General features: G+C 40.9%; 1 protein-coding gene across 3 annotated transcripts in view; it reads right to left on the reverse strand.

Moving 5' to 3' along the window:
* Positions 1 to 6048: 6048 nt before the first annotated feature.
* The window catches only part of DACH2 (dachshund family transcription factor 2), a 212554-nt gene continuing 203601 nt past the window's right edge, over positions 6049 to 15001 (reverse strand). For all 3 annotated transcript variants that reach the window (XM_018070866.1, XM_018070865.1, XM_018070868.1), the window contains exon 12: positions 6049 to 6942. In XM_018070866.1, the coding sequence (XP_017926355.1) occupies positions 6905 to 6942 (38 nt within the window). In that variant the 3' untranslated portion in view covers positions 6049 to 6904. The remainder of the gene's footprint in view (positions 6943 to 15001) is intronic.

A 15001-nucleotide genomic window follows, 5' to 3' on the forward strand; every position in this document is an offset into this window, starting at 1 on the left:
CCCCCTCAGACATAGCTGTGATGCTGAGGAAGTAAAATGACCTGCTTTATCTTCTTCTTTAAAATAACTAATTTTGCTGTCCTTTGAGTTACCTTTAACATTGTCTCTCTCCCCTCATGAAAATTGGCTGCTCCAAGGCAGGACCTACAGGTGAAACACAGGGAGGGCAGTGTCAATGAGCATTAGGAGCTTGGTGGGGTAGACCAAGAGACAAACACTGGTAAATATGGGAGAGTTTAATTCTGAGTGATGGCAAAGGTCTCTGCCTTATCAATGGGTGCCAAAAAAAGGCCACTCCAAGTGATCCAGGAAATGTGGCCCCTGTGACAACGCAACACTGGTAACCTTGAAAATCTTGCAGTCCCGTGCTGAAGTCATTTTTCCCAGGTTCTGTTCCGCTGGGCTGTGTTACAATGTGTGAAGTAACGTGACAGGACTAGACATGGGTCATTCAGTCTGTCAGTAATTCCCAGCTTGGCAAATTGGTCCTCCCTCTTCACCAGCCCATGAACTTCACAGATACTTAACTTATTCATGCTACACTGGCTGCTGCATTATTTTAGCTGGAAAAGCTACTTCCATGTGTGAAATCAGAGAGGCTTTTTCTTTGGAAATTGGGCTGGTACCAGAGGAGAAAACAATATTATTATTTTCATTAAGATATCACATTCTGTCAACACATAACATTGGCAATTGCATTTCAAATAATAGTATGCTTGACAAATTGTATAGCATTAATTTAGACTGTGCTTTTGCTGTGTCCATGATCCTTCTTACTGGGCTTGATTTCCTGGGGTGGAAAAGGCTCTTTTTGTAAACTCAGAGCTCCAGTAACTTTTTATGAATGGAGATGATATTGTTAACATTGATTTTTTTTTTTCAATGGGTGCAACTATTTTAAGAATTCTAAGACTGAGAAGTCCTCTGCATTTCAGAAAGTATTAAACTGATCAACCACTTCCTACACCAACTCTGATTAGAGTGTGTTGCTGTCTGCCTTCAAACAGTGCAAAACAAATACCCTGGCTTGGGAGTTTCTTGATAATTTGCTTTGAAGAAGCCAACACCAATTTCAGTGAAAAAAGAACTTTCATTTGGTGAAAGTTTCTGTTCATTTGAAAAACTAATAACTACAAAAAATATGCAATTTACTTACCAGCTCTGTTTTAAGTCAGGAACCTCAGTCCTGCAGGGTTTCTCCTCAGAGCTCTCACTTTGCCATGGCTCCTTGAGGCACTGGGTTTGGTTTGGTGTCAGAGCCACCACCTCTGAATCTGGGCTGTGAATTAAACACAGTTGCTTTTCTCTTCTTCCTTTATTCTTTCTCCCCACCCCACGTTAGTATGAGCTGACCATAACATACTAGAAGAAATAAAGAATTACAGTCAGGGAGCGAGGAATTAATTTTTTCCTTTGGAATGGAATCTCCATATTAACTACCAGAAAAAAGCCATGAAAGGAATCAGTGGCTTTTCCACTGCTTTGCACATTGTAGAGTCATTTCAACATTGTAATACAGGTGTCAAATGTTAATAAATCAGCTGTCAGATGCCATCACACACTTACTTTGCACAGGTGTAAATGATCACATAAAATGCAAAGCACTGCTCTGACACCAAAAATCTCTGTGTACCATTTCTGTCTTCAGCAGCTTTACAGAATTATTAAGAAAATATCTAATAGGAAGTTTATTCCTTGTTATTTAAGTTACCATCTTTTCTGACTCTACTGTCTTACTTTTAGGAATGTGGCTTCCCCCCCCGCCCCAGCTGACACCCAGGAAGAGAATGCAACAATTTGTATGGAATTGCTTTGGACTGATGTACAAAGAACAATATTATGTTTCATAATTATGTTCCAAATGATAAAGGATTTTTCCTGCCAAAACCTCTCTGTAAGTGCCCCAGCATCATCAACTGATGGCAGCACAGCTCTGGGAATAAACAGACTTTCAGCTAATGGCAGGAATTGTCAGGGGAAACAGCAAACAGGTATTTCTTCCTGATATAGAATGAAACATATGATTAAAGTTAAATGCCAAATCCTACTGGCACTGGAGCAAATTCAGGCTTATTTTTCATTCCTGTTTATTCTTTGCTCTCTTTTTAGCTCATTCATCTTGTTTCATTTAATGCCAATGGTTTTTCCTTTCTATTTGGCCACTTTGGTGGGAGGGGGGAGCAATTCATTTTGGGCATGTGGCTTTGGGTAACAAGATTAAAGCTTCAGGCAAAGCCCAGATCCTAAAATGAGCACTCCATGCTGTATTCAGCCCTCCAAAGGCAGGGGGCAATGCACTGTGACCCCAAACAGTTCTTTACCACAGTTCTGGCACTGTCCCAAAGGCGTCTGTGCCCTGGTGCTGTGGTACACCCACATGCTGTGACACTCAGCTGCTAATGCAGTGTTTAAATCAGGCTGTTTTACAGCAGAAACACTCTTAATAACCTCAATATAAGGTGTATTGCACTGCAATATTTACTATGAGGGAGCTGTGAGGCAAACCTTGTTATAATGAAACCATGTCTTCACCCAAGAATTCAAAATCACTGAGTTTCCCTCCATTATCTTATTTTAGACTTTTTTTCTGTAAAAAATAAGTATGTCTGGCTCACTATGGGCTGACTGAGGCACACAATGATTAATTAGAGCTGGACTGATTTTGTATAGTTCAATATGAACGTGTCACTTCTGTGGCTGGTTCATCTCCATCTTCCCTCTGACCAGCCAAAACTTATTCCAGAATACTGGGCACTTGCTGTTACCAGGAGCAGCAGGTGTGTACATATGTCTGTCTATCTATCTATGTATAACCCATGTAAGATTGTTGTTTTAAAGATAATGACCTTAAACAAGGTGCTGTCCCAGCTGAGTTGTCAGAGCTGGGTTGCTCTTGGAGCTCGTGTGGCAGAAACACCAGCCAGGGAATTCCTGTGGGGAGCTTTGAGCTCTGAAAAGTGAGAAATTACATCTCAGACAGCAAAACTCTCTTTTCCTCCCACAACTAACCCCTCTTGGAGACAGCCAAAGAACTGGTAGATGGTGAAAGGATATTCACTGCTGCCCAGGGAATACACATTTCAGTGTAGTTTTTGAAAAAGCTGTGCATGCATCTTCAAACATGCAAGGCCAAATGTACTTTTTAAAAGAGTGTAACTATTATAAAGCATCCAATTTGTAAAGTATCAGTTATCATAAGAAAATCTTAATATATGGCATTGTATTTGCTTTATGTCAACAGAATCATAAAATGAAGATGTAGTAAAACCTTACTGTACTTTTAACTGGAACTCAGAATAATGAGAGTCTTTATTTTAATAAAATGAGCTCCAAAAAGCACTTTTTCCCTGCCTTAGATTCCCACACCCAAACATTCATGCAAAGGGTGCTCTGTTCCAACAGAAGATCTGAACAGGTTCAGGTCTAATGGCAAGGGTGGCTGCAAGCTGCAGCATTTGTGCTGTGCTGGCACTGAATTGGCTCATTTCAATTGATTTCTTTGATGTACAAATATAAAGCAGTAGCAAATCATTACCCATCTATAAATACATCATTATAAAAATACTTTTTTCCCCCTCCCCTTCCATCCCATCTTCAATTCATCAAAGACGTCCCTATTTGCAGACAGACCTAAAGTCAAACTGTTTATTAACAGTGATTTTAAAAGTGCCTAAACATTTGTAGTATGTGCTAAAAACTATGAGAGCACATGACCTGGCTTAAAAAAAACCCCTCTGTGAATTCCTTTCAGTCTCTGTCCCTCCTCACCCCATCCCAGCAAGGACAGCAGTGCAGGTGGACGCTGTGGGACTGCAGCTGGAAGCAGCAGCAGGAAAGCGGGAAGCGTCTCCATCAGCATCGTTGCCAAATGTAACAGATCCAAGACCAGGCTGGGAATTGTCCCGTGTGTATTTAGGGCTCAGTCTGTGCACAGGCACAGGAGTGGTTGTGGAGATCAGCTGAGGATGTGAGGGAAATTTGCAACAATTCAGGTTAGCCCACATTTTGTCACGGTACCAAAAATCGTCCATAAATACATTTATTAATGGGCCACTTACTTGCAGGTAGCAATTACTTAGAGCAGCTCAGGTTTTAATGCACAGCCTGCATTTCCAAAGGAGAGTGTTCTCGCTGGGCACTGCTATAGATCCACGATTCACGTGGAGATTGGTCACTATTGATCCTGCTGGGGTTTATTGTGGCAGCAGTTTGCATTACACAGGATTCACAACAGGGCTGCAATAGTGGCCATTAACCTGCCTGTGTTTAGCCAAGATCACCTTGTGTCCAGCCACCACCAGCTCTGCTGGCACTGAGCCATTCCAAAGGCCATTCCCACACAAGGAGATGCTTTGTAGGGACCCAGAGCTGTCAGAGGCAGATGCAGAGGGGCTGTGGGTGCTGCACCCCGACCTTGGCAGTGCCCCCCAGGCTGCAAACACCCCCCCAGCAGCCCACACCTGCAGAAGATGGGCTGTCAGTGTCCCTCTGTTCCACATCCAAAAACAAACCCAAAGCCAAACCCTCCCAGAGCTCCTGTCCCTCCCTGGGTACCAGCACTGCAGCAGCTGGGGCTGTTCAGCTCATGGTCTCAGGTGAGGAGGAGTGTGGTGGTGAAGGCTGAAGTGCCTCCTGCCCTGCTCCACCCCGGGATGGCTTTAACAAGTTCCTTCCACAGAAAGTGCTCATCAGACTGTGCTCCTTAGGCTGAACTGACACCAAAAACATCAGAACTTTGGTCTGCCAATACTTATCAGGAGCCCCCTAGTAAGGACTGGACACGTTCAGTCTCTCAAGTTCATGAGTCTCCTAAACCTCATTTGTCAGTACTTTGATGTTTAAAACTAGTCTGTGATGGGCAAAGCAGAAATCAACACAGGCTTTCAATGCTGCCTCCTGTAATGTGTACATCAGCCACTGAGGAAAAAAGTGCTCAAACTGCCTTTATGGAGATTAAGGAAAAGTGCAAAAATGCTGGTATTTTAAAGAATGAACTATTTAGTTACTTTAAGTCTTCCTAAACTCATGATACCGGATAACTCAGCAAAAATCTCCCTTCTCAGGAGCACTACCAGCACCAGCAGTCAGAAATGCTGCAGCATCCCAATGACTGTTTCAACTCCCTTTTAAAAAGTAAGATTTAGACATAAGGTCCAACCCTCACTTCAGAGAATCACAATGGAATTGAAACTAAAATTAATATATATTCAAAGGTGGAGTTCAAGTTCGGGTGCTGCAGTGTTTTAGTCACACACGAGCTTTTATTAAGGGTCAGGAGGACTCACAATTCCTAATCCTCCTGTTTCTTTGCATTATTCAAGTTTTAATTGTTTGATCAATGGCAGTATGATTAATGCAGTTATTAGAACACCTGCTATAAAATTACTAGGGAACAAACCAATTCTGTACACTGAAAGAATATTCTGATAAGTCCTTTTATCACTGGTAAAACAGAGGCTAATATTTTCTTGAACTGACACTAATTAAGCTAAAAGATTTCTTTTAGGAACAAAAAAAAAATCAGGTGATTCTATTCTGCTGTGTCACAGAGCACAGTCTCACTGCAGAAGTCTGCTAATGAGAAAAAAATGTAGTGCCAAAAATAAAAGAAATTCTGAAAATTATACATATAGATGTAGAGAGGAATAAACATAATCACAGGGAATAGATTCTCTATCACTCTATTTAAAGGTCTTTTCTGTTTTTAAGTGACAGTGATTTAATTCAGGGCATGTGTGGGTAAACATGCAGTTTTTAAGTAAATAAGCATTGTGCCTTTGACCCAGGAATGAAAGTAAAGAGGGAACAGGTGATCACTTAAATTCCACCTGACTCAAATCACCTTTCAGTCCCATGTTTTGAGAAGGGAATGTTTCAGTTGCAAAGGTCAGAATTTGGAACATACAATAATTAGGAAAATGTTTAATACCAACCCACCCTCTTTATTAAGTCATTTCTTCAAGTATTTTTAATAGTGCAAAATACTGGTTTGCATTAGTACAGTTACTATGGGAATTCACAGTCCAAAAAAAAAAAAATCTTAAAAGATTTCCAAAGTCAAACAAAAAACTTTTTAATACTGTATTTTTAGCAAGAACATTTTTAACAAAGAATGTGTACTTTAACTTAATATGGTACAACAGAGAAACCATACTTAAAAGTTTCCATTATCTAACACTCTACTGCATATTCATTTTTCCATCTTAAAAGACCAAAAGCCAAGCTGAACTGAGCATTAAAAAAAAAAAGCATCAATTATAATCCTCATATTACGTCAGCTATTAGGGTTTAGCTCACACTTTTGAATTGGTCATCTAATGAAAGGACAATTTTTACATCGTTCTTTTAAAAAATGTACACACATTTCTTTTTAAAACGTAATATATATCGAGTATCTGCTTCAGTAAACAAAGCTTAATTTATAAACACAATCGAAACAGCTCCATGTTGAACAGTTTCAGTGATAAACTGGACTTGTTTGATGTACAGCCAGTGCAGGACCGGTGTGGCTTAAAATCATTGTGCCTTTGCTATCCAGTAATAGCCACCTCCTAAGGAAAAAAAAAAAAAAGTTCTTTTTGGGATGGGCTGGGGAGGGGGAATAATTCCTGTATGTGCTTAAAAATACTAAAACTCCTTTCTATCTCCGGGGACCTAAAAATGATCTGTTGTAACAGGCTTGGTTTGGTATGGTAAGCTTGTAAAAAGTCTCAGGATGTCTTAATACGGCAGTTTTTCAATGCAGCAACAGTAAATTGCTTGGAATTGTCCTTCAAGTTTCATGCTACAAATCCTGTTCCTCACACAGTACTGAAGGCATCAAAGGTTGGAAGGGACATTTCTCAGGAACTATATAGTCTTCAGATAGTGGTCATTATACATTTTTCAACAGTAGGTGGTTCCTTCAGTACATGATGGTCGGTTTGATGTATGTTCTGTTTTCTGGAGGGGAAAAAAAATGACACAGTTAAAACATTTTATAATTAACTGACACTTTGGTGGCTTCCTCACTCGTTTGTGGACCTCTTTTTAGTTCAAGCCAGATGAACAGATCTATAAATGATATAAACTCTCCATCATGTGAGCATGTTTTATACAGGAAAAGGAGGCACTGGGTGATAAAAACCCAGCCAAGCCCTCAAGAAATGAATGTTTGGCAGAGAAATGAGTTGCCTCGGGGCATTGGTCACCTCCCAGCTCAGGTGCAGGTGTGGGTACTGAGCTGGGCCCAGGACCCACCAGCCCTGCTTTTCATGGTGTTTTCCAGTCAGCAGCTGCTGACTGCAGGCTCTAAATACCTCGATTTGGATTTTCTTCCTTTATGGCTTTTGCTTTTAACTGAACACTCATTTTCCTCCTTTTTTTTCCAGAAGGCAGCCCGTGTTGGATTGCCTTCCTCCCTAGGACAGAGCGAGTAACATGGCACCAGCTTCACAACAGACCCTTATCAGATGCACAGAACCTGCCAGGGAACAGGGTGTTAAACCAAAACTGCAGTGCTTTAAGAAAATGTAAATTGAGATCTGTTCTTAGAAAACTGTTCTTTCATTCACAAACCACCACGTTTCGTTTAAAATTCTATTTCTTTATTTAGAGAATGAAGTAGAAAAACACTTATTTCCTTCATAAATATATTCCTACTTATATTACCTATCAACTGTGATTTTTCACATTAAGCAACTTCAAGCCCAGAGAAAAAAATAAATATTGAAATGCCCACAGAAACTGAAGCTAACAAGAATCCATATTCCTGTTCATTATACAATGAATCATGAATCCACCCAGCTAAATCTGCAAGTACTGATCTGGAAGATGATAGCAAAATGATAATATGGAGAAGCATTTTGTATAATGTTGACATCTCTCCCATTACTGTTTTACATATGCCAATACTGAACACTCCTAAGGATCGAGGAAGTATTGACCTGCTAACTGACACTGATCCTCGGAGCAATCTCCAAGTTTGCCACATTTCAATTTCAAAATGCATTTCAGCTATAATATGAGTGATTTATCATTTAGCAGTAGCTGTCAAAGTAACCTCCTAGATAAAACAAAAACATCTGGAACCATAAACAGAGGAGAGCAGTAGCTGAATTTTAATCCAAATCCGACATGTTCACTTCATTAGGAACAGGAAACAGCTAATTAGTAATTGAATGTTTCGTGGTTTTAAGGAGGCTCAGACTCTCCAAACCAAGATGATTTAATATGTATTTTGGACGTAAGCACAAATAAAGATCGGAAGAGCCAGGGACATAACAGCTCCAGAGGAACATTTGGGAGCATGGGAACCTCCAAAGAACTCACTCAAATTAATTTGTTTTAACTCTTTGGCTGATGAAAATTATTGTCTTAAACTTAGTGGGGGAAATACTCAAGCCTGGGGAGGGGGTGAGCAGAAATGCAAGTATTGGATACTGTGGGGTTTGTTTTTAATTTCTCTCCTTGTGATCATTAAGAAGCTGCACTCGACACCTTCCCAATGCAGGCTGTTCTTGATATTTCTGTTATATTTTAAAAAATATTTTTCTAGCTAAGGTAAGAGGTGGACACTGAGGGTACTGAGTGCTGAAGGACTGACTAAATTTCAGAACATGTTTCCATATATCCTTCCAATTTCCTTAAATTCTCTAGGAAAGTTCAACAGAGGTATCTGGAATACCTGTAAGAGACAAAGTAAATGCCACAGCTCAAGCCCAGTGCAGCCACCCAGGGGATGTCAGTGATCAGTGAACAGAAAGTGCACAGTTAAATATTTCCTTTTTTACAACGCTCTCAATTATTCTCCAGAAATTAAAACACTTTTTTGTTGCTGTGCAATAAACTGAACTCACGTCACACAGCAACCACCTCTGAGGAATTAACGTGTTGGGAGCAGCTGTGCCCCCACTTACACAGGAAAGACAATGTGATGTTGTCAAATTAATCTTTTCTGGAGAATATTCACCATCTCCTCAGTGTAGCTGACTGCAAGCTACAGACCATTTTATAGCATTTTACTGTATTATATAGCAAAGATTTGAATAAATCTGTGTGCAATAAATGTATTCTTTTATAAGGTTTATCCCTTAATCAAATATTCATTTATGTGGGCTTCATTCTATTAAAAACCGAAATTATACAAAGGTGAGCAAAAGCGTAGATTTACAGTAGTTTAAAGCCTAATCTCATTCTCCAGGGGTAATACTGACAATATAAAAACTGTATAAATGATATTCCCTAACACTAAATATGCTTATGAGCCCCCTGTGCATGTTACACTGCTTTACAGCCTACAGAGCAATGCATGACTGGCTTAATAAGCAAGACATTTAGAAGGGATTTTTTTCCCCTTCACAATGTGTAAGACAAGTAAAGATCTCAGAGTTCCTTGGTGAGCCAGAGCCTGTGTTAATAATTACTGGAATTTTCCCTCAGGATGGCGTCCTCTTCCCTGAGTTGTTAGTCCAGGGTATATTCAGCTCTTGCACTCTTTTTAGCCACAATATCATCGTTCAAGGTTTTAATGTGTGTATAACAGACAAATCCAAAGGCAATAATCATCACCTGCATATTTATTCACGTTTATTTTGTTTTCTTTTTTCAGCCTATTCAACATCTCCTAATTTTCTGAATCCTTTTTGAGGCTCTGGTTATAAGACCTCTATTTTAAGTTGAGAATTTGGCTGCATTTCAATAAAACTACATTAAAACCAAAACTGTGTACCCTCCCAGTGTGCCCTGGCAATGCTGGTGTGCAAACCCAGTCCAGGTTGGGGAGCAATGCACCACAGCTACACCCTGGGATTGCCAGGTAACTGTGGCACACAGTAAACTGGTGAAGGGAGGAAATTTGGGATCTGCTTCGTAATGAGAAAACCAGGATAAATGTGTTGTATCAGTAACTGTTTATAAAATACACCCCAGCACTACAGGTTGTAGAAATGAAATAATAAACTGGAAATGCCACTTTGCCAACTGAGCTGGAGGAGGAGCTGGGAGAGAGCTTGAAAACAGGGCAGGTGGAGCTGGGACCTGGCAGTTTCTGTAGCCAGAGAAGGGGAGAAGGCAGCCCTGTGCCAGACAATGCATTCTCAGAGCCTTTGCACAACTCCTGCTGGAGGGGCTGGATCCAAGACTCTGACAGGACACCACAAGTATCCTACAGGACAGGAGTTGAGCTCTCCACCCTTGCCAGGCTGTGTGAACAGCACCTCAGTTAGATCAGAGCCAAGCCCAGCCCTGGATGCAGCAACACGTGGGAAATAACAATAAATTAACTTGCAAAGCTGGGGCTAATTAGTTTGAACCAGTCTCTCATTTTGCAGAAAGAAAAAGAAAAAATGAGAGAACAGTTTGGTTCTACTGTGGATCACAGCCCTCAGAAAACCCTCTTTCCCTAACCCTCTTAGCAGACAGGAGTCCTGCCTGCCTGGAAGGAGGCTGCATCCAGGCCTCTGCTAGTGGGTAAGGGCCACAGCAAAGGATCCCTTCACTACCACAATGAAAAAAAGACCTGGCTTGCAACCAGCTCTCATGGATTTGGGCTGGTCACTCAGCTGAATGACAACAGGAAAACTGACTTCTTTGCCTGCTTATTAGTTGTCCAGTAGAACTTCTCCCTTCCTTTTATCTGCAGGTATTGTCCAAACTGAGCATCCAAAAGTAACACACGTTGAGCAGGGCATGGCTTCCTCCAGACCCATGGAAGAACCTGGACAATAAATGGTGCTTCTGCAGGAGTACTAACCAAGGTTGGTTTGCTTTCTTTTAACCCCTCACACTTCCCTATGGCCTCTTTCCACCTGCTGATGTGCACTCTGATGTCCAGTGCTGCCTGGACATCTCCCTACAGGCAGGAGCACGCCTGCCTGACCCTCCAGTGCAGCTCACTCACAGACTTGCTGGGTTTAAGCTTTCTTCCTCACTTATTCTGTGCTTAGGACTACTCTGTCAAATATTTCCACATAAACATTAATAGAGCTGAAAACATTTGTACTAAAAACAGGATTTCCAGTAAGTAACAACAGCCAAGGATAAGCTCACTGAGCACAGACCATGCAGATGCTGGATTGCCACAGTCAGTTTGAGCAGACAGGGAGGTAACAGTGGTTAGTGGTTCCTGCTTAGGAAATATTCAAGCCTACAGACACTGAATTACTGAATAAATGTTTTAGCCCTTTGTAAGGACAGACAGGTCCAGATCTCCATGCTCAGTGGTCTCCTGGGGAAACCTTTACCCACCTTCTGTTTCATGTAAATCACAAAATCTCAGTGCCCTCCCTCGTATGTTTGTGTGTACAGGCTTACACAGAGAGAGACACCCAGAAAAACACTGTGTGCCAAAAGGAAAAACAGCACTGAGACTAAAATGACTCAGCCAGGGCAGGCACCTCATGGCTCCTCACTGAACAGGGACCTGCTCTTGGGGAGCAGAAGAGCAGCTCTCAGCCACACTGGCTGCTGTGTGCACGGGTGTCACAGTCTGGTAGCTGCATAGGATCTTGAGAAGAGTTCTTCTAGAAACACTGCACAAGGCAACTACCAAGGGTTTAATAACACAGAGTATCCAGAGCAGGACATGCACCAGGGACAGAGCCCAGCTTGGGCAGCAGGAAGAAGAAAAGGTCCAAGACTCAAACGAAGAAGGTTGGATTTATAAACTGAGTGGTTGGATCAGAATATTGAAAAAATATGGCACAGTTTTCTTCATTATAAAACCCCAAATAAGTTCCAAAAATCCAAAAATAAAAAGTTACTCACTTTTTAGTAACTGAGAGGTTTTGTGCCAAATCTCTGCCAGATTATTTCACAAAAAAAAGCAACAGCAGCACCTGCCCTGAGTCGTCTCCTGTTGTAGGTACAGTGAAGTGAACCATGTTCTCACCTCACCTGTCTGCCTGTGCTGCTGCCTCCTTCTTGAAAATGCAGAGGATTTTATTTTTTTGTAAATTGTTATCATCAAGTATTACAGTAACATCTAATTTTTAAGATTTTAAGCTAACATTGCTCTGCTGATTGTTCCAATATCCCCTAACAATGAAATATCGTAATACAAAAGTTAACTAAGGTATAAACATGCAAAAGGAGAAGTCTCCCTGCGATCATAAAATGATGTTATTTTCTGTTCAGCAGTTCATGTTACTGCTGTTCATGCTAATTAATTAAAGGAGCTGTTGCTGTAATGTGCAAACAGGGAATCTGAGAAACTGAGAGGGCTTTTAGGTCTCGGAGTGAAGTTAAGTCAATCTGGGCGCGGGCAATCAAATGTAATGAAATCACTTGTCAGTGCTAAGCTTGCAAAAACTGTGAAGTTTGACTAGGGAGTAAAAGGATTATAATTAGATTTCCAATAGGATAATAACTAAATGGCAGAAAGCAGTAAAGAGAAAATATTACTTTGTTAGCTAATGGTGCTGCTGTTCGGTTTTAGTTTTTATCAGCACACTTGTAGTTGTGCTAATTTAATTTGCTTTTATCAGCAAAAATGCACTACTCGAATGGTACTTGAATGTCATTTGCAAAAATCATTGATCTGAAGGTGCACTTAATGACATCCAGTATGTTTATTTTATGTGAAAGGGAGACTGGTTGATAAAATGCTTGATGTACTATCGTGCTGGCCCACGAGTGAGCGATGCAAAGGGGAGCAGGAGGGTGTCTGTGTGCTCATCACCCGCTCCTACTCTGCAGGAGTTTCATGACCACTGCAACTACTGCTGTTCTGTCAGCTAAAAACCTCCCAGATCAGGTTCTGAACTAGAAGATTCAGTACATAGAGGATGGAGGTATCAGACTGTAAAGTACAGAAAAGTTTCAAGTCTCATCTGCGTGAAATTTCCGTTCAATTAATATACAAAGCAGAGAGAAAATGAGTCAACTAAATGGAAAAGATTTATAATGCAGATCAGAAATGCAGTACATGAACAGCTTGTGTTAATAAAATCATTTTAAGAAATGAGCATAAAATATGATATGACTTAATCACTGTGAAAGGTGGCTGTGCAGTAGTTCTGTAATTTTCCTTTAAACCGTCTTAAGGAGATACTGGCAGTGGAACTAATTGAATTTCAAAGGAAAGGCACCGTGTGAATGATAGATTTCTGTCCAGCAGAGCTATTGACAACAGAAAAAGAAAGGTCTGCATTGATGCTAAAGCCTTTTTCTGTGCAGTAGAGAGAGATTTTGGAAGCTTGGAAGCAGCTTTGTATTAGGGACATGTGTTTTGACCCTTCCTCCTCCCAGGGCCCGAAAAACAAAGGTGGCAAATGAAGGGGCAAGGAGGGAGTGTGCTCGAATTGTTAAAGCTGGCAGTGCAATAGTAGCTGTCAGGAGCACAAATGGGAATCAAAGGGAAAGAGAATAAAAAGTTATTACAGTATCAGCATTAAAAAAAAAATGAAAGAGACGGTGCTACAGGACAGAAACACTTTGAAATCTAAACAAGCTCTACCGAGAGCTCTTCAGAAACCCTTTTATCAGCTGAGATGTGTAGTGACCAACTGGCTCAGCTGCTCCCCACGTTTCCATATGAGCAGAGAGCTCAGACCACTGGAGCTGCCAGTCCCTATGGTGGGAAAGGAAGGGAAGGGAGGCTTTGCTATGGAGGGCCATGGGACAGGGCTGCAGCTCCCACTGCACAGGTCATGCACTGAGCCCACAGACACTGAACACTGTGGATACACAGCTGTCCCTTTGGCCAGGCTTTTAACCTGAACAAACACTTCATGAGCCAAAGCCTGTTACAACTAAAGAATGATGTTGTTGGGATCAGATTAAAAGAAAAGGGGGGGGGAAATCCCCCAAAACAACCTGAAATAAAAATGGTAAAATCACAACATTTTTCTGTGTATTAATAAACTACTAAAGGTAATATAAGAGAGTTCTCTTAATTCCTTTAAGTAAATGGTTGTTGGAATTGGCTATGCATCACTTTCCTCACAGTATTTTTAATCATTTTTGATGTGAAGACACATTTGAGCCAAGTGTAATTTTTTTTCTTCAACTGAAAACTGAAATTACCTTTCTTTTCTTTACAAGAGTCTGCCCAGATGTACCTTTGACTCTCAGAATTGTTTTGGAAGAGTACTGAGCACTCATTCCAGCAGGTATCATGAATAGAGCAGAAACAGGAACATTTTGCCTGTCAAATTTAAACACATGTGTCCCAACTGCTTATCCAACATTTAGACTATCTCTGGCAGCAGCAATTTTCCAATTGCAAAATTTAGAGCACAACTCTAATCATCTGTGTACATATATATATATACACACACATATGTTATATGTATATATAGGCTTTACAATAAAGCTGTGATTCTCCTTCTCTGTAATACAGAGCATATGAACCTAAAATCACAAAAAAAGAGACAACAGTAAAAATATTTGAAAGCTTTCCTGTACGGATGACAGATGGACGACAGATGCACACCAGAGGTATGTGAAGTCAAGCCTTCACCAGTTGAGAAATGCTCAAGTGAGGTCTGTGTCTGTAACTGCACTGCAGCCCTTCTTCTGTCTGCACAGAAGGGACTGTCTTTAGTTACCTCAGCACACGGTATTTTTGCACATTGCCATTACATGATGCCGTAAAAAGGGTGGAACTGCTCTTAGAACAAGCAGATATATTGAAAGAGGCAGCAGCCAGCACAGAACTGAATGGTCTGGAATGAATATGGCACAGGACTGAAGGGAGAAGAAAAAGGCTGGTTTTACAGAAAAGCAACTCTACAAACTGGACTTTCTCCAAAGTTACAGAATTTCAGTAATTGCTCAGACCAAATTTTATCACAGGTGACTGTGTGGCTCAAACAGGCTTCCAATGGTACTGGGAAAATCCCTTAGGACTCTGATAGCTCAGCTCCCCCAAAGGATGATGAGACAACTCCTTACACCACGACACATGTATTACTCTTTGGGAAGCACTCAGACAGTGCATGTTGGTGCTGAACAGTGAGGAAAAAGGAGCACTGGTTAACTTAGAAAGTGAACATGGCTTTCTTTCTTCACCTACACTTCA

Source organism: Manacus vitellinus, unplaced genomic scaffold (genome assembly GCF_001715985.3).
Source record: "Manacus vitellinus isolate BGI_N305 unplaced genomic scaffold, ASM171598v3 scaffold_95_pilon, whole genome shotgun sequence".
NCBI classification, from domain to species: Eukaryota; Metazoa; Chordata; class Aves; order Passeriformes; family Pipridae; genus Manacus; species Manacus vitellinus.